Here is a 26,920-nt window from a genome sequence, read left to right as displayed (position 1 = left end):
GAAAGTGTTGTACAATTTTTTTTGAATGACGAGCTGGCTCGGCATTCCAGCTCGACATTCAGTTCGGCATTCGCAAATAGTTTTGTATGCTTATTTTGGAATGTCGAGCTGGCTCGGCATTCCAGCTCGACATTCAGTTCGACATTCGGATATAGTGTTGTACAATAATTTTTGAATGTCGAGCTGGCTCGGCATTCCAGCTCGACATTCAGTTAAGCATTCGCAAATAGTGTTGCATGCTTATTTTCGAATGTCGAGCTGGCTCGGCATTCCAGCTCGACATTCAGCTCGGCATTCGCATATAGTGTTGTATGCTTATTTTCGAATGTCGAACTGGCTCGGCATTCCAGCTCGACATTCAGTTCGACATTCGGATATAGTGTTGTACAATAATTTTTGAATGTCGAGCTGGCTCGGCATTCCAGCTCGACATTCAGTTCGACATTTGTATGCCTATTTTAGAATGTCGAGCTGGAATGCCGAGCCAGCTCGACATTCAGTTCGGCATTCGCATATAGTGTTGTATGCTTATTTTCGAATGTCGAGCTGGCTCGGCATTCCAGCTCGACATTCAGTTCGGCATTCGCATATAGTGTTGTATGCTTATTTTCGAATGTCGAGCTGGCTCGGCATTCCAGCTCGACATTCAGTTCGGCATTCGCATACAGTGTTGTATGCTTATTTTCGAATGTAGAGCTGGCTCGGCATTCCAGCTCGACATTCAGTTCGACATTCGGATATAGTGTTGTACATTTTTTTTTTTAATGTCGAGCTGGCTCGGCATTCCAGCTCGACATTCAGTTCGACATTCGGATTTAGTGTTGTACAATAATTTTTGAATGACGAGCTGGCTCGGCATTCCAGCTCGACATTCAGTTCGGCATTCGCATATAGTGTTGTATGCTTATTTTTGAATGTCGAGCTGGCTCGGCATTCCAGCTCGACATTCAGTTCGACATTCGGATATAGTGTTTTACATTAATTTTTGAATGACGAGCTGGCTCGGCATTCCAGCTCGACATTCAGTTCGACATTCGGAGAAAGTGTTGTACAATTTTTTTTTGAATGACGAGCTGGTTCGGCATTCCAGCTCGACATTCAGTTCGGCATTCGCAAATAGTGTTGTATGCTTATTTTTGAATGTCGAGCTGGCTCGGCATTCCAGCTCGACATTCAGTTCGACATTCGGATATGGTGTTGTTCAATAATTTTTGAATGTCGAGCTGGCTCGGCATTCCAGCTCGACATTCAGTTCGACATTCGGATATAGTGTTGTACAATAATTTTTGAATATCGAGCTGGCTCGGCATTCCAGCTCGACATTCAGTTCGACATTCGGAGAAAGTGTTGTACAATTTTTTTTGAATGTCGAGCTGGCTCGGCATTGCAGCTCGACATTCCGTTCGACATTCGGATATACTGTTGTACTTTTTTTTTGAATGTCGAGCTGGCTCGGCATTCCAGCTCGACATTCAGTTCGACATTCGGATATAGTGTTGTACAATAATTTTTAAATGGCGAGCTGACCGATGGACGACCAACCGAAGACCGATGGACGACGGACGGACGGGAAAGGTATAACCGATGGACGACCGACAGAATGATAAGGGACAGCCGATGGACAACCGATTGGCGACCGATGGATGATCGATGGACGACCGATGGACGGGAGAGTGATAAACGATGGACGACCGACAGAAAGATAAGGGACGACCGATAGACGACCAACGGACGGACAAGGGCAGACAATGGACGACCGATGGACGGCCAACAGTTGGAGGAGGGACGACCGATGGACGACCGATAGACGGCCGATGGACGACCGATTGGCGACCGATGGACGACCGATGGACGACCCATTGATGACCGATGGACGACCGATGGACGACCGACGGACGACCGATGGCCGACCGATGGTCGTCCGATGGTCGTCCCTGGTCCAACTGTTGGCCGTCCATCGGTCGTCCATTGTCTGCCCTTGTCCGTCCGTCAGTCGTCCATCTTTCGTCCCTTATCTTTCTGTTGGTTGTCCATCGGTTATTCCTCTCCCGTCCATCGGTCGTCCCTCGGTCGTCCATCGGTCGCCCATCGGTCGTCCATCGGTCGTCCATCGGTCGTCCATCGGTCGTCCATCGGTCGTCCCTCGTCAAAACTGTTGGTCGTCCATCGGTCGTCCCTCGTCTAACTGTTGGCCGTCCATCGGTCGTCCATTGTCTGCCCTTGTCCGTCTGTTGGTCGTCCATCGGTTGTCCCTTATCTTTCTGTCGGTCGTCCATCGGTTATCCCTCTCCCGTCCATCGGTCGTCCATCGGTCGCCAATCGGTCGGCCATCGGTCGTCCCTTATCTTTCTGTCAGTCGTCCATCGGCCGTCCATCGGTCGTCCCTCATCTTTCTGTCGGTCGTTTATCGGCAGTCCATCGGCCGTCCATCGGTCTTCCATCGGTCGTCGCTCGCCCAACTGTCGGCCGTCCATCGGTCGTCCATCAGCCGTCCATTGGTCGTCCCTCGTCCAATTGCTGGCCGTCCATCGGTCGTTCATTGTCTACCCTTGTCCGTCCGTTGATCATCCATCGGTCGTCCCTTATCTTTCTGTCGGTCGTCCATCGGTTATCCCTCTCCCGTCCATCGGTCGTCCATCGGTCGCCAATCGATCGTTTATCGGTCGTCCCTTATCTTTCTGTCGGTCGTCCATCGGTTATCCCTCCCCCGTCCGTCGGTCGTCCATCGGTCTTCGGTTGGTCGACCGGTCAGCTCGACATTTAAAGATTATTGTACAACACTATATTCGAATGTCGAACTGACTGTCGAGCTGGAATGCCGAGCCAGCTCGACATTCAAAAAAAATGTTCAACAGTATATCCGAATGCCGAACTGAATGTCGAGCTGGAATGCCGAGCCAGCTCGACATTAAAAAAAATTGTACAACACTATATCCGAATGTCGAACTGAATGTCGAGCTGGAATGCCGAGCCAGCTCGACATTCAAAATAAGCATACAACACTATTTGCGAATGCCGAACTGAATGTCGAGCTGGAATGCCGAGCCAGCTCGACATTCAAAAAAAGTGTACAACACTTTCTCTGAATGTCGAACTGAATGTCGAGCTGGAATGCCGAGCCAGCTCGTCATTCAAAAATTATTGTACAACACTATATCCGAATGTCGAACTGAATGTCGAGCTGGAATGCCGAGCCAGCTCGTCATTCAAAAATTATTGTACAACACTTTCTCCGAATGTCGAACTAAATGTCAAGCTGGAATGCCGAGCCAGCTCGTCATTCAAAAATTATTGTACAACATTATCTCCGAATGTCGAACTGAATGTCGAGCTGGAATGCCGAGCCAGCTCGACATTCGAAAATACGCATACAACACTATATGCGAATGCCGAACTGAATGTCGAGCTGGAATGCCGAGCCAGCTCGTCATTCAAAAAATATTGTACAACAGTATATCCGAATGTCGAACTGAATGTCGAGCTGGAATGCCGAGCCAGCTTGACATTCAAAAAAATGTACAACAGGATATCCGAATGTCGAACTGAATGTCGAGCTGGAATGCCGAGCCAGCTCGTCATTCAAACATTATTGCACAACACTTTCTCCGAATGTCGAACTGAATGTCGAGCTGGAATGCCGAGCCAGCTCGTCATTCAAAAATTATTGTACAACACTATCTCCGAATGTCGAACTGAATGTCGAGCTGGAATGCCCAGCCAGCTCGTCTTTCAAAAATTATTGTACAACACTATATCCGAATGCCGAACTGAATGTCGAGCTGGAATGCCGAGCCAGCTTGACATTCAAAAAAATGTACAACAGGATATCCGAATGTCGAACTGAATGTCGAGCTGGAATGCCGAGCCAGCTCGTCATTCAAACATTATTGTACAACACTTTCTCCGAATGTCGAACTGAATGTCGAGCTGGAATGCCGAGCCAGCTCGTCATTCAAACATTATTGTACAACACTTTCTCCGAATGTCGAACTGAATGTCGAGCTGGAATGCCGAGCCAGCTCGTTATTCAAAAAATATTGTACAACAGTATATCCGAATGTCGAACTGAATGTCGAGCTGGAATGCCGAGCCAGCTTGACATTCAAAAAAATGTACAACAGGATATCCGAATGTCGAACTGAATGTCGAGCTGGAATGCCGAGCCAGCTCGTCATTCAAACATTATTGCACAACACTTTCTCCGAATGTCGAACTGAATGTCGAGCTGGAATGCCGAGCCAGCTCGTCATTCAAAAATTATTGTACAACACTATCTCCGAATGTCGAACTGAATGTCGAGCTGGAATGCCCAGCCAGCTCGTCTTTCAAAAATTATTGTACAACACTATATCCGAATGCCGAACTGAATGTCGAGCTGGAATGCCGAGCCAGCTTGACATTCAAAAAAATGTACAACAGGATATCCGAATGTCGAACTGAATGTCGAGCTGGAATGCCGAGCCAGCTCGTCATTCAAACATTATTGTACAACACTTTCTCCGAATGTCGAACTGAATGTCGAGCTGGAATGCCGAGCCAGCTCGTCTTTCAAAAATTATTGTACAACACTATTTTCCGAATGCCGAACTGAATGTCGAGCTGGAATGCCGAGCCAGCTCGACATAAAAAAAATTGTACAACACTATATCCGAATGTCGAACTGAATGTCGAGCTGGAATGCCGAGCCAGCTCGACATTCATAATAAGCATACAACACTATTTGCGAATGCCGAACTGAATGTCGAGCTGGAATGCCGAGCCAGCTCGACATTCAAAAAAAGTGTACAACACTTTCTCCGAATGTCGAACTGAATGTCGAGCTGGAATGCCGAGCCAGCTCGTCATTCAAAAATTATTGTACAACACTATATCCGATTGTCGAACTGAATGTCGAGCTGGAATGCCGAGCCAGCTCGTCATTCAAAAATTATTGTACAACACTTTCTCCGAATGTCGAACTGAATGTCGAGCTGGAATGCCGAGCCAGCTCGTCATTCAAAAATTATTGTACAACATTATCTCCGAATGTCGAACTGAATGTCGAGCTGGAATGCCGAGCCAGCTCAACATTCGAAAATAAGCATACAACACTATATGCGAATGCCGAACTGAATGTCGAGCTGGAATGCCGAGCCAGCTCGACATTCGGTAATTTGAATGTTGAACTAATTTCGAACGTCGAACGGCGAGCCAACTTCACGCACCTCACGTATGCTTCATTGATAATTTCAGAATAACGGGATCAAATTGGCTGGTCGCCTTTGAGCGGCTGGTGAAATCCAGAAAAATTAACTGGCTTTCCTTTGGACTGCCTGTCCCGGAGCCGTGCGTCTGTCTCAATGTAATGATCCACGAAACAAAGTGCTTACATTTTGTTCATGTATTGTTAATCAGTGTTAAAGCAAGAAAACAAGAATGACATAGCCAACCATCAAAACATTATTCTAGACGTAATCATCCCCGGAAACCCGATATGCTGTGAAAAGTTGGATGTGCTTGGAAAAGTTGCCGATATATTTCGCTGAATTTCGGTAGGTAAGTAAATTGAGATCTATTATTGTTTAAAGGCATTTTTAAATTAAAATATATTTTGGTATATACAAAGGAGTTATTACCATGTATGTTACTTAAATCCTGGCTTCTATTATTCAGGATTTATTGAAATATGGCTATTTAAAGTGGACGATGCAGGGATTTGTCCCATATTTAGCACTTTATTTACAAATTTCTTTAAAGGTATGCCAGTGAAAAAGTTTTTGCACCGACAATTATATCAACCAATGTCCCCGAGTAACATATCCGCCAGGGTTTCTTAAAAAAAATCGTATTGGGGGAACAATTCGACTTTACATTCAACATGTTGATGATAGAATGATATGACCTGGTGCAGTTCAAAAGATGTCAAGATATGACAGGAGTGCAGTTCGTTAATAAACTTAAAACGCTTTTCAATCGGTTCCATAGTGTAGTGGATACACGCTCGCTTCACATGTGAGAGGCCCAAGGTTTGAGCCCCAGTAGAATTAAATTATGTTACTTGTGTTGTATGTTAACTTTTTGTTTTGATGTAGACATTTTAGTTTAAATAAATATGCTGTTTTATTGTAACCATTTTTTGTTTTTAATATGCCCATAAAATATATGTGTGAGAGGGTGGGGGGGTCGTAAACACATTAAAACTTTTACAGTGTTTTCATATCAATGAGTACTCGACCCCTATCGTAAATGAGCAACGTAAGAATAAGTTCAGAATCAGCTCCCCTTGAAGTTCAGAAAAATATGAAATAACGCTTACAAGTTGAAGCAGATTTTTTAAAACCTACACAGTTCTGTTCCATTAATGAAAACTGCACACTGATGCCAGCAAAACAAAGGAAACAAATGTTAATAAAATGAACTGTGAAATATTTGGGAGTTATAACACAAAATCATAGATAATGGTTATTTGGGAGTTATAACACAACATCATAGATAATGGTTATTTGGGGGTTATAACATAAAATCATAGACAATGGTTATACCAGTATCTTTTTCTATTTTGTTTAAAATTATCGGCCAATATATTAATATTTACAGTAGAAAAAAATCGTTCGATGTAACTTCATTGAGTGCCTTTTACACTGAAATTCCCGACGCACTTTGATGCTTTGCATCAATACTTATCTTGTTGCACAGCAATATAACTCGATCCCAAAGTACTAGTAATTCACACGAACGATATATAAGCTGACTACGAATACAACTTATGTATCCCAACACCACTTATGAATCCCTAATAGAATTTTGTGAATTGGGGAAAACATGATTTGCGACAAAGGAGAAGATTGTGATGTCGCTGGCAATTTAAAATATTGAACTATAACAAATCATATATACGGTAATATCCGACGGTTACGAGTAAGAATTTTGATAAAAATGCGAAATGCTTTCCACATGGTCTATCTAGGACTCTAGGTCAGAACTAGGAAAACGATTTCGGGAAGAAATCTTTTAAAGAATTATCTATATTGAAGTAGAGCATATATGTTAAAATTACAACGACTCATCTTTTTTAGGCTCCATTTTGAGAGTTTTCATGTCAATGTATGTATCCGTGGAAGTACCACTTAGGATTTTAAGCGTATCCCTATTGGGGATACATAAGATGGTTTACCGGACATGGTAATAAACATATCTCTTACAGAGGCGATAATCACGTGATTGTCAAGATGGCGACGTCCATAACGATACAGTTATTTTGGGCCGTTTAATACCCTTTGTTACTTTTGTTTAATTTTTAAATGACGCTCACATTCCAGCCATTTCAGTTAAAAAGTGATAAACGTTTATTTCGTATTAAAATTATACCGGATTATAAACTACCAAAGTGAAGTATTATTGAAATAGAATATGTTAGGAATTGTACCTTATGCATGTCACGGTTAAAGTGCGTTGGTATCTTTATATTCAAATGACGAAAACGGAATATATTTTGTTTACTGAAAAATTTCTAGGTTAATTTTATCTCATGTTTGTTAACTATAAATTTCATACTTGTTTACATAAGCTTTAAAGGAATTTAAAAATAAGTTTGTGTTTGTTATACATGTATTTATGAATTTTAAATTTTATTAACCGAATGCGATAATAACTTAGTTTCGAATACAATTGAATGTCCGAATCATTAACGGTTAACAGTGTTATTCATTATTTATTTGCATTTTAAAACAATGAATGTGACCACGTTTGAACATACTTAAAAAAAATTAAATGAACAGAGATGAATACTAAAAATATGAGACACTTATTGAAACTAATTTTTGTCCACGTTATACAGAAACTTAGTAATTTTGCCGTATTCATACATTTAGTGCAGATAATGCGTCATGTGTGGCTGAGGGTGACAACTTTTGATTAAGTGATTTTATAATTAAATTAAAGATACATGATCCGTTAAATTTATAAGGCTGATAAAATACTTTTATTAAGAGATCGTAATGCATTCTAAGTGTTCGTACAGTGCATATTATGACACTATTAATGCATGAAATAAACATGAAACAATTATGAACACGCATAATTATAGTTATGCGTTAAGAATACACATGAAACCATGTATAACAGGCATACTTGAAGAAATAACATTATTACCTAACGTATTTTAACTGATGGATTTATGATATTTAATCCTAAACGGGTATCAATCAAAAGATTGAATATTCTTAGTTTCATTTGTAATATCAGCAAGACAACAGGGCGTTTTTCGCTTTAATAAATAACCATATTTCTTATAAAACATTGCACTTTAAAATAATGCATAAATAAATACAGTGATATGCATATATAAACAGATATTCCAAAAATTCTTTCTAGTATACTGTGTACATACTATGAGTATCTGAGAATGAGGAAAGAGCAGAAAATCCAATTGCTCGTTCACGTACTTTGTGTACCCCTTTTCCAAAAAGATATAAGTATACAACATTCTCTCAAGATTAAACCTTACAAGAGCTGAATTCTGCGGGTTTTGTGAGAATACATGAGCTTAATATACACGACAGATTGAGCAGTGTATTGCATATGTCTTAAAATACAATACATATGAAATGTCGTGAAGTAAATGTGCATGGTTTTTTTTAATGTGGATATTTTGACAAGACAGAACAGAATAATTATGAAAAAAAAGTAGTTTGAATTTTTCTTTCTTATCTCGTTGTATTATGTACATTCACCGTATGCAAAAACCACTAATCCGTATTGGTTTATTGAAATATTCACAGCATATTAATTCTTCCAGCTTTCCGCTCTTGTCATCGGCCGTGAGCGACTTTTTCTACCATACGTCATGTGTTAAAACGTTGATGTATCAACATTTGTAAACGAATTCACTTCCGTTATTTTATTATCACTTCCTCTTGATTTGTTCCAGCAGATCCGTGATCTGTTGCAGCTTATTGCTAGTCAGTCGCTCCATTTCAACCATCTTGGAATCAAGGTCATTCAGACGCTTGGTGACCTCTTCCTGGTTCGTGTAGTACTTCCGGTCCATCTCGCGCATCTGTTCTCTGAACTCTGCGTCAGCTATCGATACGTACCAGCGTTCCGGTGACACGCCGTTAACAATACTGTCTGCAAAGAGAACAAAAAAACATACACAAGCAATGAACACAGCGGAAATTACATTACAAAAAACTCAAATAAAGAGATTCCTTTATTATTATTTTTTAAAGCTGATTGTGTATGATGGTTTTGATATTTTAAAGATTGTTATTGAGTGCAAATAAGTACCACATCAATTGAAGTAACGAAAAGGCTATGGGTATCAGTTTACTTTGCAATATTGTATTTGTTTAACTTAATGTGGCATTTACATACACCGATTGTGAATTTTATTTACGGAGGATCAGAGAATGCAATGAACAAAAACTTACAAATGCTATTACGCAATTAGGGACAGATTTCAAATATAATAATTAGCGTTCAAATACCGTCTAAAGAAGATTCCTTTCATATGCGATCATTATTACACGATATGTTTTCAAGAACGGAGTCAAAAAGCAAGAAAGAAACCCTACAAAAATCAGGAAAGTTGTTTTAAAATGTGCTGAACGTTGCCATCATTACGCTATTCAATGCGCATGAATATAGTTTTGGCGTTGTCCGTCTGTCATTACGTCCTTATGTTAGACACATTTCAGGGCTTTATCTCAGTAACTATATAAGATTACATCATGACTCTTCGTGGGTGTATAGATATCAGCGAGGAGATGTGCATTGCAAAGATCACTTCGCGCTTTCTTAAAGAAGAGTTATTTATATTTGTTTTTTGGTTTTATATCCGTTAGTCACAAACTTATTTGGCTATACATCAGAAACTGTTTAAGATTTCTACATCAAACTTCATTGATGTATAATATACATTAGATATGGAATAATGTTATTGTTTTCTTTTATCAGTTATAAAACAACAACAACACTTCAAAAATGTCATTGTATACACAGAATGTCAATAATTTGAATTTATTATGGTATATTCATAGTAACCAATATAGATAAATATTATGTTGATAATGTTTACTAATTCTTGAGTAGTATTAAATATATCATATTTTTTAATCCATGTGTTATTGATATATCTCCGCTTTTGTAGATTTATTAAAAATAAAATTTAGTTGCTGTATTGACATGAACATAAATCAAGAAATAGTTTTGTGTTTTAATAGGCATTTCTTAAATAGCCATTTTCACCTTAAATTGAATAATATTGCAAACATCTTAATTGTTCAGTGTTCAAAATACATGGAGGCTTCAGAAAAGGTGATTTACTTAATTTCGTCCATGTATCCCGGATTAACGAAAAATCTCAGAACAAGCCTAATATATAGTATATATCAAACAGCCTGACATTACGGAGCGTGACATTTAAAGAGGTATTTTTCGCCGTTGTATACCCTTTATGCCTTTGTTTAATTTCTCAATGCTACTCACTTTCCAGCAATATCAGCAAGTAAGTGATTAGCGTTTATTTTCTATTTATGTTCGCTCTATATCTCGACTTTACTCGCTACGAAATTTCGTAGCAAGATCACATAATAACATATTTAAAGTAGTGTGATTCTTACCAACGCCGCCATGTTTAATTTGAACGTTCGAGAACTTTCCCGCCATCGGAAATGATGACTCCATCTCGACTCCGAGGCTGACCACCTCAATACGCCACGTGACTTGATTCTCCCTCAGAATCGTCGTGTAAGAGTCGTTCATCATCGCGATCAGCAAATTCAGTAATATAATGGTGGAAAGGATGATGTAGATGAGGTACAGGATTTTGGAGTACGCGGGCGTCCTCCCCACGGCGACCAGGTTCTTCTCATATTCTCCTTCGAACAACTGACCCATGCCAATCATCATGTTGAAAGTGAGGAAAAGTGTGTCGCCGACTGTAAGGTAGTCATTGACGATATCCTGAGACACTTGGAACAGAGCGTGGAACGCGAAGCCAAACGCCAAGATCACGAACAGGTAGACAATCCCGAAGCGAACAACGTCTCGGAGCATCATGCTCAATAGCATTCGGTAGAAATAATGTATTGCACGTATTCCCCGTGTGAACGATACAGTTAAAAGCCAGCCGATGCAAACGGCGGAGGAGAAGAAATAATCGTTGTACGTGTAACGCACAGAAAACAGCGCAATCCACGCTAGAACGAGTCCAGCAAAAACAGTGCACACAACAAGAAAAATATAAGAGCCAAAAATGGACACGCCCAGAGCGAATCCGCTCTTCCGGCTGAGTCGCGCCTTCCTTTTTATGTCTCCGGTCCACAGGTACCGTCCGGTGCTCCAGATCATGTACAGGATGATGACCGCGGGTTCTAGAGGGACGAACGCGTACAAGAGCACTGTTTCAGGATTCGAGTAAGAAATGCTAGATGCATTCCGTAGTTTCTCAAGCAAGTCGATTCCAACGTACGTGAATACGCTCATGTAGACGATGTGAACGACCATCAATAAAGCAAACGTCCAGGCAACCATTGACGTGTAGTATCGTTCAATCATTTGTATCGGAGGCAAATCGAGAATCTCCGCGGCCCGTGTTTTGACCGTGTGAGTAATGAGCCATTCTAATCCTGAGAGTCTTGATCCCCCTGCACCGACGTCTGCATTCATGTCCTTTTCTAAGAGAGGCGAGACGGACGCTCTACTGCAGCAACCCCGAATAGCATTGTTCGTTCTCGGAGTGATCCCGGTGATATCAAAGCTGTAGGTATGTACTCCTGTAGGAATGTCTTTGGTAACATCGTACTTTGTTACATCGGGCATCATCAGCAGTCGCGAAAGAATGTCCGGTACTACGTATTTAAATGCCATGTCTAAGACGGACAGCCCTTCGCCGTTTACAACGTTGTTGACCAGGAATTGCGTAGAGTCGCGCCGATAAGACATATAGACCTCGCGGTTTTCTTCCTCTGGGAACGGTATATTCTTTTTTATGCACCACCACTTAACAACATTGTCAAAAACGGTTTCGAGAACTTCGAGGTGGCGGCTGATATTTTTACTGTCCTCCACGCATGCAAGCGTAAGGCGATGAAGCACCGTATTACCGTTTACATCTTTACAAGACAGATCCGCTCCAAGTCCAATCAGCCTTTGAACACAACGGCTGTGTCCCTCGGATGCGGCCAAATGTAGAACCGTCTCGCTGGTTGCGTAAGATTGCTCGTTTATCCTCGCATCGCGTTTCATGCTTTCAAAGATATCCAGCATCATATCGAGTGCCTCGGGTTGACCGGGTCGCACTGCCTCATGCAAGGGGATCAGGCCGTCCTTGTCCCGATCCTTGAAGCGGACAAAACGGAACTCCCAGAGAACTTCCGGTTTGGCGTGTTTGCCCGCGATATGTAAAGGGTTGTTGCCTTCGTTGTCCTTATCGTTTAAGCTCTCCCAAGCATGCGTCTTAATAATGTAGTCCACAAGTTCTCTCGCAGTCTCGGCGGTTATATGTTTGGAATATCCAGCGACATGTAAAGCGGTTTCTCCTTTGCTGTTTTTAACGTCTGCCTTTGCTTTGTATTTCAGGAGAACTTTTACGGTATTTGAGTATCCCCTATAGCAGGCGATGTGAAGAGGCGTATTCCCGCGGTTGTTCTGTATATTGATTGAAATGGTCGAATTAAATTTATCGATAACTTCGTGTTTGTCTGACATCGCGGCGTGGTGCAGAAACGTATTGCCGTCGGCGTCAGCGCTTATCGGTTCGATATGCATGTTCAACAAACACTTGATCTTGTCGATTCTACCGTTGCTCGCCGCGATGCAGAGTGGATGTCTCCACAGCATGTCCTGGCCTCTGGTCGCCGACACCAGGCTGCTTAGCAACGAGTTGTCTTCCTCGTCCTCAATGGCGAAGTACCAGGCGTCGTGGCCTTCATGATTCCGGTGATTTACGTTTGCGCCCCGCCGTATTAAATTATGTACAATGTCATAATTCCCGTTCTTTGCTGCGAGCAGTAAAGGAGTGTCCCCGATTTCGTCCTGTTCGTCAAACTTTGCACCACGCTTAATAAGCATATCCAGCACATCCGTGCAGCCCTCTTTAGCGGCATGGTGCACCGCCATCTCACCACCACGGATGCGGACGTGTATGTCGATATCCGGATGCTGCAACAACAGAGACATTATTTCCACGTTACCATAAGCCGCTGCGATTACGATTGGCGCCACAAGACCGAGTTTTCGTTTCGTGTTCGGATTCGCCTTTCCCTTTTGAAGCAAGACACCTACAGTCTTAGGAAACTCGTACCTTATTGCCCAATAAAGCGCCGTAGATCCTTTGTCGTTTAAAACCTCGGTATCCGCGCCCCTGTCTAACAGCAAACTAACGGTTTCGTTGTGTCCCCACCTAGCGGCCCATAATAAAGCGGTGTCGTCTTTGCCGTTCAAATGATTAACGTCGATTCCGGTGTCTAGGTACAATCGCACCAGTTGTGTGTGACCGTAATATGCGGCTAAATGCAAGCAAGAAAATAACCTTGGTCGTTGACCTTCAATGTCAATAGCTGTCTCTAATTTTATCACATCCAGCTTCTTTTCTGTAGAAGGTAGTTTTGAAAGTAAAAGTTTTGCCATCTCAATATCATTTTTCTCCGTAATGATATGCAAACAATTGTTTCTTCCAGAGACGCCGGATTTGTGTACCACGTGATGTGACGTCAGCATTTCGAGTGAACATTGGTCAATCAGATTAATAGCTGTCTCCATCTTATCATGTGAAAGAGCGTAATGGAGCACATTCACGTCTGTTTCCTTATTCCGTATATCTTGGAGCAAATTGTTTTTGCCAATGCTTGAAATAACTGACATCAACTACAAAGAAAGAAAATAATAAACGTTAATGTGTTTTAAATAAAATTAAGCTTTGCAAAACTAAGATAGCAATACTGATTGAGCCATCATATCTGAACATACATTTGAGCCGTGTTCAATGAAAAGGGGGTTTAATGCATGTGCGTCAAGTGTCGTCCACGATTAGCCTGTGCAGTCCACACAGGCTAATCAGGGACGACACTTTCCGCTTTTATGATATTTTCGGTTTAAAGTAAGTAAGCAAAAATCCAGTAGAGTTGGAAAGTGTTGTCCCTGATTAGCCTGTGTGGACTGCACAGGCTAATCTGGGACGACACTTTACGCACATCCATTTAACCCCCTTTTTACTTAACGCGGCTCGTTTTTATATGAAAAAAGCGTGTTGGTCTTTAAGGTACTTGTAGGATAGAAAAACACACTGTTCAAGTTTTTCGATTGGTTAAAGCAGTTATATATGGGTGTCCATAGTTGAATGTCGCAGTTGTTTAAAATATATGGTTGGGAGCGCGAGAAGAACCAGAATAATAAGAAGTTGAGGCGCCCTTAGACTACCGGTAACTAGGACATGTGCATGCTGATATCCTCTGGAAACAGACGCGAATACTCGTTACTAAACGAGTACGAACACTCGTGTCCAACTTCGTCTTTAACTTTCGAAACTGAACAAACAATTTTAAAAAAATCAAACGTTACTTGCTGTCTGAATAGTAAAATGTAACAGACCTAGATTAAAACGTTCGTGGTCGAGGGGCCATGCAAGTTTTTACCTTTCTATGGTCGTTGGTATCAACGGTGGCAAATATCAGCTCCCGGAGGTCATCATCCGCGCGCTCTCTTGCGGCGGTGGTTGGGCGGATTTTGGGCTCCTCGCGGAACGTCACCTGCTTCTCCTCGATCACCGCACCTTCCGGTATGCTGCGTTTGTCGACCGCGGGGCCATTCGAACTGATTTGCTGCTTCCTCCTCTTTAGAAATAAGATTATATAAGAAAGTGATGTAATATTTTTAAAAATCCATTATAACGGAAAGTGTCCCGGATCAGGTCTAATAATAATAATAATAATAATAAAAGCTTTATTTACAGAAGGTTACACATAAAGACAATGACACATTATACATATTATGCAAATGAATCAATACTTTTTTACAATGTGGCCTTCTTAAAATATCATACACAAATAGGTCTATAATAAGTATAACATTCAAACAATATTTTCTTACACCCATACATAACACACATAGATAGACACACATGAAATATTATTGATAATAATAATAATAATAATTAAAGCTTTATTAACAGAAGATTACACATAATGACAATGACACATTATACATATTATGCAGATGAATTAATACTTTTTTACAATGTGGCCTTCTTACACTAACATACACAAATAGGTCTATAACAAGTAAAACATTTAAACATTTCTTACACCAATACATAACACACATTTTGCCTTTCAGACAGACACACATGAAATATCATTGATTAGAAAAAAAGACAACAACAACATATGACATATTATTGATTAGAAAATAAGGTCTCAAGCCAGTCAATGTCTAAGTCATAGCTAGGTCTTTGGACAGTACCCAAAATATCCTACAGAGAACGTTCTTTTTCAATGAATGTATTGACTTTCATTGTTGTAAACTCATTTAAATGCTGAACATTTTGGTAGTATAATATGAATTTTTGATGTTTCTTTTCATTTAATGATCTAAGAATACGTGTTAAATGTTTATAGATGTTGATGGCATATTTCCAAACAGGTTTTTCGTAAAACAAAGAAACCGGATATTCCCACTAAATGCAGAATTATTATTTTTAATTGCGCAAACCATTTATAATATGATAATACCTTTATGGATGGACTATGTTAGGGGTGTAAAAAATATATATTATGACCTTTTTGTAGAACTAAGGTGTTCGGTAGGCGTCATCTAGATAGTTAAAGTTACAAAGACTCATCCCTTTTTGTAGAACTAAGGTGTTCGGTAGGCGTCATCTAGATAGTTAAAGTTACAAATACTCATCCTTAGAACAAAAGTTATAAAACCACCTTTTACAGTCAAATTCTCAGTACCCAAATACTATACCACGACTTTAAGCTTTTCGGAATGTGCATTTAAATGTATTTATCACCTAGAGGGTTGGTTCTAGTTTGTTTAATTGTCTTTTGTGCAGAAAGCTACAACGCGCTTACTTTGAATGTGTGATTATTATTTTACTTAAGTGGCAGAGTGGTTAAAAATAGGAAACAAATAACAGGTTCATCACATCGATTTAGGAAATACGGTCATACATGCGATACAGGAACTATGATATGGTCGATGTTGTTGCCTATCTGTGTGGATGGTGATAAAACCGTCCCGCTGTTAGTTTTACGGGATAAAAGTTCAGCACACTAAATTATCGTGCGCACGAGAATACCTCTCTGACGATCCTGAGCTGCACAAAATCCCCATCCTCTCCGGCCGGGTCGCTTACAGGTTTCTCCTTTCGCTTGCCGCCAGTCGCATCCATTTCTGGTCTGAAATATTGAGAAAAAATGAGAACGATCGTAAAATGGACGAGCCGCTTTGAAGATTTTCGCCGGGGAACTGAATGGAGTTTTACAAACAAGCACTGGTCACTTGAATGATTGAGGTTGTTTTTTCAATCCAATTAAGAACCTTAAAATTAATAGACAACAATGTTTTTTATACGAGCTACAAATTGTTTTTTTCAACTTTTTTGATAGTTAACTCTTTCAGTGCTGGAACCGAATTTTGAAGGCCTTTGCAAACAGTTTGGATCCAGATGAGACGCCACATAGCGTGGCGTCTCATCAGGATCCAAACTGTTTACTATTCTGATAGTATTCTTTGAAAAAAATCAAAGAAAATGCTAATTTTAGAAATTCATCAGACGACATTTTTGCAGACGACAAATTTCCCAGCATGCAAAGGGTTAAGCGTATGGTTACAACGATTTGGTGAGCTGTTGCATAATAGGCTACATAAATACCACGAACTTCGTCAATTAGGGGACTTTTTTTGCATATTAACGTCGCGATGTTAAAAATCCAATATTTATTGTGTGAAAGATTTTCTAGTTTTTAGCACTATATGCAGAATTTAACGGGTTTGTTTTGTACAAATATAAATTAAATATTTAGTATAATGTGAATCACATTGTAAATGCTAATCCTTGAATTATGTTTCATTAAAAGACGTCGATTTAATTTATTTTAAATTGCAAATTCAGTAAAAAAAATCGTTTGACAAATATAATGGAACATAGATATACATACATTTCGTATATATAGCTTTATTATGTAAATTTAGCTCATGAACAATATAACATTTATATTTCAACATTCAAACAACCAATACTGTATATAATATGGCATGTGATCGGCATGGAACATGTCCAATAAGTAGGGTGCCCAATAATCGTTCAATAGCAGGTTGCTTTGCTATTAATGCGCACGGGTATTTCTTTTTCTGTATGTGGAACCGTGACCTGTAATTGCTGAAGTAATATCAATACATGAACTGTTTTATTCATGTTCAACCTCGTAAATAGCAGCACTGCTTGGCTGCTCGTTTCTTATTCATAAGATTTCGATCGGGGGAGATGGATATGTAGAAACACACCAACCAATATCTGGTAGACTGCTGATCATTTATCTGAACCATGGGTACTGAGTCGTTGAGTCGATTTATTGACAAAATATTTACTTTAGACCGACACCTTTAATGTAATCATGCGCTCTATATTTAAATCATTGATTTAAAATTGGATAGTGTAGATTCAGTTCGATGGGAAATATTTGTTTAGAACATTGGCTAAGTTAACAAATTATAAGAAAAATGCATGCATGGTAAATGATTTTCTTTCCCTGTGTAAAAATACACACTGAAATATATAACAACAAACCAAACAAAACACTTTTACAAAACTACAGCTATGTATTTATTACAAATATGAGCCTCCATTTTTTAAATCAGCAACAATATTGTGCGCTGAAACATTTTGTTTATTTCATGCTCATGCTATATAATTTAATAAAGGATATTAACCTCACTTAGCGAGGCAAAGCGGGTGTAATGTTTCAAAACTAGATCAGAGTTATTACTAAATAAATTTAAAATTAATGACTTCCGCCAGAGTATTTCTACATTAAATGGACTCACTACAGGCTCATCAGACTGAATTTCAGTTATAAATAAATTAAGCATTTACATTTTCACTATACTTTTTAACGCAATGAAAGCAACAATATTATATAACATAAAGTTATACAAAATGGCTTGTGTAATAAACTAGAAGCAATATCACACTTCGCAAATTACGATTTAAATCGTGATGGTTAATATTATTATTCTATAAAACATATTATTTAATCATAGATTGTAAAATATAGACACCGATCATTCTCGACAGGCTAATCATGATGTTTGTTACGGATCAATCAACTTTGGAAACGCAAAAGTAAGCAATCATAAAGTTTGCGCAACTGCTTCAATTCTGTCTGTACTAATTCATGGCAAAAAAACACAACAATTAGCGGATTTTACAACAGCAAAACAGCGCGATTGAAGCACACATTTAAAGAAGCTTACCCCTCGATCGAAATTTCGATAACATATTTCGCTTATCCGACATCATGAACACAAAATACCAGAATTAACTTAGTCTTCCAAAATTTCACATAAATGTACGTTTTGTTTTTGACCTAGCAATAACTTATGATAAGCGGCTGTTACTACAGCCAGGTAAAGCTAGCTAAACGCAGCGCCCAAGGAAAGTAAAAGGCTATCTTTAAAGGCAGTCTACCCACTTTGACCTTAAATTAATAATACATTTAACAGTAGTTCCAAGTGCATATCAAATATTGAATCAATTCTCGTTATTTTGTATTTATGTGGGCTACATATTTTACATCGTGTACATAATGCATGTAAACACTGTTTGCAAGCAACGAGTTTTACAAAGACTTGTTCAACCACCCTCGTGGTAAAAATCCACTCAATTCAAACCCAACTTTTTCTTTAATTTGGCTTTAGAGAACAATATTGCGAGCATTTGTCCATTAACGCAAAATCTGATATATATATTTCAACTCAAATACATTGTACTATATACCACTGTAAATCTGGACTTTTTTGCCTTGCATGTTAGGTAGTCAAATGTGTTCTTTCTTTGTAGACCAATGTCAGCGGATATAAAGTTAAAATAGATTGTATTCATGAAAATACAGCAATCGTAACTCATTGAAGATGTCCACATTTGTAAATAAGAAAACGTGTACCAACAGTCTCATTTGGAATGGTCGACACAACCTAAGGTATTCACTGTGTATAAAAAAAGTACATTTAACAACCTAATAAGCTGAATATTTATTAAAAAATCTAACTCTTTATTAATAAACCCATTTATGCCTAGCGTCTAGAAAAAAGGCCTTGGCAAACAGCGTAGACCAAGATGAGACGCCGCATGATGTGGCGTCTCATCAGGGTCTGCGCTGTTTGCTTAAATGAAACTCTGTAAAAAATATTCTAAATATAGAAATAAATATAATAGACATCCCAAATTTTGGAAATAAATTGATCCAATTTAGAAGGATGGGAAAGTCCACTAGGCATAAATGGGTTAAGGTCAAAATACTTTTATTGTGTGAGATGTTAATGTCTTCATCGTCACAAACCTTACTTCTGTCATTCAAGGGTGAATGTATGGTCGGAATTCAAAACTGTTTGTTTTGGGCGATTTACACTTTAAGTTCGAATCAAACCTGCTCGAGACTTCATTCAAATAGTTATGTGAAAATACTGAATTTAGAGGAGATATATGATACTGGTTGAAGACTGGTCTTTTAAACACGGTATGTAAGCTATTTTGTTTACACGTTTATACAACAAATTGTTAAATCGTCCAATCGGTTATCGTATTGCAACCATATATACTTTTATTCATTATCGTACATCCATATCGTACAATTAAAATCAACACAGAACAGTGCTTATTGTTACATTTTTTATCGAACAAAAAGTAAGGGGAATTCAAATAATGTATGAAAATTACTATAAGGACACATATTTTTATTGAAACTACATTTTTATTTGGTGTGTCACTTGACTGAATGTTCAATGGAAAAATGGAAGTTTTAGCCAAAAACGTCCTATAATACGTGGGTTTAATCACTCATCAGGACTCAGACCCCCTCTGCAAGGTTCTATCCAGGAAACGTTTTCTCATAACGTCATAAGGTTATGACTTTTTCTAATTGAAAATTATATTCGTATATGATCCAGAATTCGTTGTCCAGGAATTTCTGTTACATCTCAAAATGTTTGGTGTCCAGGATTTTCACAACATGATACTTAAAATAAAATGATGTGAATATTTGTATTGAAATAAGACGGTTGTACTGTGAAATTGTCAAATTCATATTTAAGATGTGTACCCTTATATTATGATGTTTTGTTTTCCCTGAATTTGGAGATGTAACATGGACTCGATGGAATTTTATGCCTTTAATTTTGGAAATAGATGAACAGTTCTAATGAGATTCATTCCTTTCTTGAATTACCAACAACTTCATGTTCCTAGCATAGATTTTCCACTCCAAAGTGCCATGACATTAAAATATGTGCAATTTTAATCGAAGATGTAACTGGACACAAAAATTGAACATTTATTCAATAAAAAACATTAAAATAATCAAAAGTTTTTCCTTTCTTTGATTCCAAATGAAAGACTAGTTACTTAGAAACATTTAAAACGATAGCAGTTCATAATTCTTGATTATAAATGACAATTCTGACATGTTTTTAGAAATCAGAGACTAACATTGGACGACAAAATGACTCTCGTTATCTCGATGTCAAAGAAATCAGACAAATTGCGAAGAGATAACCGAAGTTTATCCTATTTTCACCTTTTCATGTATGTAGTTTAATGCTGATTGAAAGAAATGCTGAAAGCTCCTATATTTCAGCATTAATTCCAACCTGCATTAAACAATGTTAACTAATTGGTTAGCTAATTGGTTAGTTAATTGGTTCACTTTTCAAAATAAAAAACTAAGCACATTACAGAACTTAAAAGGGGCTAAACACCTTCAAAAATTAAACCACAAATCTGATTTTATATCAATATATGAATGACAAGGAATATTAAACTATATTCAGTGCATATTGACCAATCAGATAAACGGATTTTAACTTGCAGGGTAATAAAAAAATAATAGCTTTTAAGGAGACAGATAGTAATTAACATATTATTTATTCTGAGATTTTCACAGACTAAAACAACAGCAAACTCTAAACTGCAAACATGGTATTTCTCCCTCTCTCTCTGCTTCACTTGTCTTCCTTGTAACCTGGAAATATAGGATGAGTTACATATTTTTAAAATTCAAAACAAGAAGTCAAAATAAAGTCAAAGACGGGGGAAATGCTTCAAAATCTGAGAAAACAAATGTATGTAGGTAAAGGTTTTGTTTATTATAGTGTCACCCCTATTAAAAGGGTAAGTCTTATGAGACACTTCCAACTGATTATACCAAGTACCCTCCCAACTTCTATCACTAGGCAAGATGCCAGACGGATTTCAGTCACTAACCATTAATTTAACTAGCTCGCGGCTCAGGAACTGGCCATTTTATAATAAGTCCCAAAAGAAACATTTCCTGGACAAACGCTCCCTCTTGGGCTCGAACCTTCAACCTCCCGGTCCCAAGGCGGACACCTTAACCATTAGGCCACAGTACATTTACAATGTACATGTCACAGTTGATGCATACTTAATGTAACATTAAATACTTCAACTTACTTTCAAATCTGTAAAGTAGCCGACGACCTAGCTTGGACACTTTAGGTGGTTCCAACTTTCTCTGGATATCTGATTCAAGGATGGTATGCCTTATTTCATTCATAACCCATGCATTATCTTTATATTTCTTGAAGAATATGACCCACGGCCATTCATCCACCTAAAATGTAATACATGTTTAGTTGTTAACTATTGAGTTAAAGTTGCTGCTTATATAGTAAAACAAAAGCTTCTATACTATTGTTACTTATAACAAGTAAGGTGTTTCTAGCTTTAAAACAAATGCTTGCTTGATTCAATGGCATGTTTAGCTGCTTCCTATTAAATGCTCACTTCAGTACTTAAGTGTCGTTTATGGTTTGGAACAAGAAATTGTCTCATTAAAAAAACACCTTTATTTGAAATTCTGAATTATCTCCAAAAATCAAATTATAAATTTATTAAATATATACATGTATACAAACATATTAAAAGTTTGCCAGACATTGATTTCAAATTTCAAAGACAGTTCAATATAGTTTCAAACTAGAAAGAAAATGAATTCTTAAAAATAACTGTGAATGACATTAACCCTTTGCAGCATATACCCATCTTTTATGTTACTACTCAATTTAAAAAAAACAGTTCCAATGGTACACATTTCATAGACATAACAAATTTTGTTTTGCATACCACTATATAGATTATACCAGTATAAAGATTAGTAGTGAATAGCATGAAACAAGATCAGCCGGCTGATTCATGCTATCCACACATGGCATTTTCAATTTCATTTTATACTGCAAAGGGTTGAAGTACTTGAAAACAATGGAACAGAAACAATAAACTGGACTAACGATTAACCCCAACAAAATGATTACTCACTACACCAGGAAGAAAACTTCTACCATGTTTGATCAATATGTAATCTCCAGCACAAATCCTATGGTAATGATTTAATACAATATTTATATCTATCACCTTAGTCTATTATTTTTTATTAAGACAAGTACCTTTTCAAACACTCATTAGTTTCTACATGTATCACAGTGATCATTTATACATGAACATACATTTCCTGGGTAAGGGTATTCCAATATTGAGTGTATAGTAACTGCTTACTACAATGCTTAAATTAGGGGAAGAGAGAGAGAGAGACCTGCAAGTTGTCTTGAATTTAAAAACTGGGAAAAAAAATATCAGATTAAAATAAACTTCTTAAAGCATAATAAATCTAGTATATAAATGTACCTGATTATCTGTTCAGTATTGGAGCTTGGTGGTTGTCTGGTCACATCATTGAACTTCTTTACAGTTTCATCACTGGGTAACATCTCGACATAGTTACTGGCTGACTGCTTGGTCTGCTTGCTCGCCAACTGCTCGAGTTGGTCACTATCAGAATGCTCTGTCTGGTTTCTGACTGACTGCTCTGACTGGTTGCTGGATGACTGCTCAGTCCAATTCCACAGAGACTGCTCAAGCTCCCTATGGTATAACACATACTTATAAATACATACCTAATACCTTTTTGAATGTTTATGTTTTAAACCAATGTGTATGTATGGTAGAACCACAAACACAGGTAAGTGGAAAGCATCCCACACAGAAGTTCTTACCCCGACTTGGACTCTAACCCACACTGTCAGAGCCCGAGATGATATCTACCATAACCTAAATAACATAACTTAAATATTGTAGCTTTGGTGAAACTAACTATTGAGTATCCGGTTCGAGATCCGGTCGGGTCGAACTTCTTTCCGGCAATGAAAATATGTCACTCACCTACAATTCTTAGATTATGTGAGTATGAAGTCAGCGATATGGAAAGAAGTGGTGTAAGTACTGGTGTGAGAAAGCCAGGAAAGCATGGTAGATGCACTGACCGCCATGATATGACCGAAGCTGTTAAAAAGCGACGTAAACCCCATCACTCGTCACAACACTATTCTATTTTCTTAATTAGAATAGTATTAAAATGATGTACCTGAATGAAGTCATCTGGTCACTGGCTATGTGCTCTGTCTGGTCACTGGCTGGCTGCTTGGTCGGGTCATTGGCTGTCTGGTCACTGGATGGCTGCTCGGTTTGGTCAATGGCCGACTTCTTGGTCTGCTTACACAGAGACTGTTCGAGCTCCCTGTCGTAAAACACATACTTATACATACATAAAACTTATGAACACTGAATATGTCTATGTTTATTTGTTTTGAACCAATGTGTATGTATGGTAGGACCACAAACGTACATCAGGTACGTTGAAGGCATCCCAAACAAGGACACTGTTACTTGTGCATCAGACGTAACATGGACATCAATTGCTAGTGTCCAGTTACATCTCTTGGCACAGACATCAGGAAAAACATGTGTTTGTTAAATTCAGATAAAAGAAAAAGCATTGCTGATCAATGTATGAACTTACCTGCACTGCAACCATTTAAAGTACTTATAACACTTTGATGCACATACAACTATTACTTGTGCACATTGAAGATGTAATTTTGACACCAAAACAAAAAAGTCCCTGTAACAAAGACACAACTCATTGCATCAATGTTACATCTTAGAAAGCAAACTCAATTAGAACAGTGTATAGTTAATTTATTGTATGAAATAAATAGGGAAACAACTCAGGATGGAATGGATTAAAAATGTCATGATGATTTTCTTCCCAACAATTAAATGATCAGAAATTGCCTTCTGATAAGACATGGCATGTAACTAGGACACGACGGGTTTCCCAATTAATTGTAGTCCAAGTTACATCCTTTATGTCGAAAATGTAGTCCACGTTACATCTTTTGTTCAAACACTGTATTTGGTTAAACATAACAATTTAAAACATGGAACAGGGTAATCTCTAATTTGTTTCCATCCAGGCACAAGTATGTGGGAAAATATAAGTCGTAGCAGACAACAAAGACGACTAAATGCATTTTCATTCCTAAGATGTAACTTGGACACGACGTCTATTTTGAACATCGCCATTGAATCTTGCAGTTCTGTCGTCCTTTATTCATTTGCATTTTATTTTCGTACCAAAGTCAAATCATAATTCTATTCGAATTACTTTAAAACAATAAAACGATACCTAAGGCATGTCGTTTCACAAAAAAACTCGGATGTTTAAGGCTAGGTTAGGTTATTTCAGACGTAACTCTCTTCACTTACCGAACTCGTGTCGAAGATTCGGCCATGTTGTCAGCTTTTGTGTACACAAATTCGTTGAATGCGTTCTACGTCATCAAATAATGTGTGCAGTTATTTTCCGGCGCCTTTGCGCAACCGATATGTGAAAGTAAACAGCGTTATCGTAAAAAAATTGATTTTTCGAGACGTAACATTTTGGACACAAAAGGTCGCCCGATTTTATTTTTAGAAATAGCGGAAATGTAACGTTACCCCCCAAATTGATTTATTCTGATGATGATTGTAGGTATTTTGAAGGCAACACCGTACCATTGTAAGCACTGATTAGACACAGACTTAAGTGTAAAACTTATATCTCTAAAGACGTAACAAATTGGACTCGAAAATTACGTCTCGAAGGACCAATTTAAAAATCTATTTTTCTTTTAAATGGTTTACAGAGGCTCTTCTATTTTGTAAGCATGCTTTAGGGGTTCCATCTGTTTATTGATTAATTACTTTGTTCAAGACGTAACTCGGCATAAAGATGCAACATTAAACGCGATTTATGCACTATCAAAAAAAATCTAAAAAAATGTCCACATTTTCACCACATTATGTGGATTTTCCCCTGATCGTGGAAAGCTGTAATTACATTTACCAGTGATGATATTCGCCAGTTTAATGCACTTATCCATGAAATAAGAAACTACATGCACAAACAGCAGGAAGTTAAGGTAAAATGTGATTCTTTGAGATGTAACAGAAATTCCTGGACAGTGAATTCTTGATCATATACAAAATTTAAGCTTTTTTTCAGTTACACAATATCAGATGACACGGTTGCGCTGTAGCACGTGAAAAAGGTATCCGAATATATATTCATAATACTTATGGTGGTTTCAATTAATCAAATATTACATGTACTTGTTTGGTGTGCCTTCAATGAAGGAAGACTATTCGTTACGTTCCGTATGTTGACCTTACCACTGTTTGGCACGAAAATAAATAGTAACGCAAGAAAATTGTAGTGAGAAATATGGTAAAATGGATCAACAATCGTCAATCCCAAGGTGACATGTCTTCATATTAAATGAACATATATATTATCACATGTTGAAGTGTGTATTTAAGAGACAAACACCCCTTATATATCAATACATCTTTTTTCTGTTAAAGGGGCCTTTTCACAGATTTTGGCATTTGTTAACTTATTCATTAAATGCTTTATATCGATAAATGTAAACATTGGATCGTAAAAGCTCTAGTAAAAAATCAAGAATAAAATTAAAAAAAGGAAAAGAACATTGCCCGGACCAGGTTTCGAACCAGTGACCCCTGGAGTCCTGCCAGAGTCCTGAAGTAAAAACGCTTTAGCCTACTGAGCTATTCCGCCGATTACACTAGTTGTTGTATTTTATACCTTATAAAAGCAATCTTCGTAGTTTCACAAAATTTAACGACAAAAACAGAACTCTCCAAATTATTCAATCGTTTCGCGTTGCAACGCTTTATAATTTTTAGGTTTTAAAATCGTCAAAAGATGCATATAATGGCTATATTAGACCATGGTAAATGTTCAGTATTACTGTTTCCTCACAAATATCATAACTAAAACAAAAATTTGCGAATCTGAAACAACTTTTTTCAATTTTGTCAATTTACCAAAGCGTGAAAAGATCCCTTTAATAATTAAGCAGGGAAACTTACAATTGTTTAATTAATGCATGTGCGTAAAGATTCGTCCCTGATTAGCCTGTGCAGTCCACACTTTCCGCTCTAACTATATTTTCGGTAAAAAGTGACTTCCTTTAAACGAAAAATACCATTAAAGCGGAAAGCGTCGACCCTGATTGACCTGTGCGGACTGCACAGGCTAATCTGGGACGACACTTTACGCACATGCATTTTGCCCAATTTTCACAGAACAAGACACATATAATTAGTTCGGGGAACACATTCATACTCTTTTCTTCTATGTTCAGTGTCACGGAACAAATATGTTTACATCGCAAATACTTTTACTGTGCTATCATCGTGATCACCAGTTCCTTTCGCCTACTCATTCAATTCAATTATGTATATTGGACTCGTTCTGGCAAAATGGGGCTTAATGCATGTGGTAAAATTCATAAAAGA

The 26,920-nt window shown here is 38.1% G+C and overlaps 2 protein-coding genes across 3 annotated transcripts in view; both read right to left on the bottom strand.

Annotated features, from left to right (window-relative positions):
• Nucleotides 1-8,234: 8,234 nt before the first annotated feature.
• The window catches only part of LOC127881117 (ankyrin-3-like), a 31,814-nt gene continuing 13,128 nt past the window's right edge, over nt 8,235-26,920 (bottom strand). The window contains exons 1-5 of one of the 2 annotated variants that reach the window (XM_052428810.1): nt 18,460-18,588; nt 16,283-16,382; nt 14,616-14,813; nt 10,602-13,848; nt 8,235-9,108 (exon numbers count right to left, since the gene is read on the bottom strand). In XM_052428810.1, the coding sequence (XP_052284770.1) occupies nt 8,885-9,108; nt 10,602-13,848; nt 14,616-14,813; nt 16,283-16,375 (3,762 nt within the window). In that variant the 5' untranslated portion in view covers nt 16,376-16,382; nt 18,460-18,588 and the 3' untranslated portion in view covers nt 8,235-8,884. Of the gene's footprint in view, nt 9,109-10,601; nt 13,849-14,615; nt 14,814-16,282; nt 16,383-18,459; nt 18,589-26,920 lie in introns of those variants that run through there. The other variant, XM_052428809.1, reaches the window with a different exon arrangement.
• On the bottom strand, nt 21,108-25,251 carry LOC127881127 (uncharacterized). Its single transcript, XM_052428822.1, has 6 exons — nt 24,824-25,251; nt 23,640-23,792; nt 22,904-23,140; nt 22,538-22,595; nt 21,674-21,833; nt 21,108-21,221 (listed from the first exon to the last, which is right to left on the bottom strand). Exons 1-6 carry the CDS (start codon nt 24,847-24,849, stop codon nt 21,202-21,204), a joined length of 654 nt encoding a protein of 217 aa, XP_052284782.1. The 5' UTR covers nt 24,850-25,251; the 3' UTR covers nt 21,108-21,201.

The sequence above is a fragment of the Dreissena polymorpha genome, chromosome 5 (assembly GCF_020536995.1).
Source record: "Dreissena polymorpha isolate Duluth1 chromosome 5, UMN_Dpol_1.0, whole genome shotgun sequence".
NCBI lineage: Eukaryota > Metazoa > Mollusca > Bivalvia > Myida > Dreissenidae > Dreissena > Dreissena polymorpha.
Note: the sequence above shows the minus strand (reverse complement) of the source record. Positions and strands in the feature narration are given on the sequence as shown.

Bases quoted from the DNA above. Each gene is read 5' to 3' on its own strand.
- LOC127881127 (XM_052428822.1), bottom strand. From the start codon at position 24,849: ATGGCCGAATCTTCGACACGAGTTCG. The intron at 23,141-23,639 runs GTACATCATTTT...GTTATACCATAG, and splicing joins GACCAGATGACTTCATTCAG to GGAGCTTGAGCAGTCTCTGT. The intron at 21,834-22,537 runs GTGAGTAATCAT...ATTACATTTTAG, and splicing joins GAAGTTTTCTTCCTGGTGTA to GTGGATGAATGGCCGTGGGT.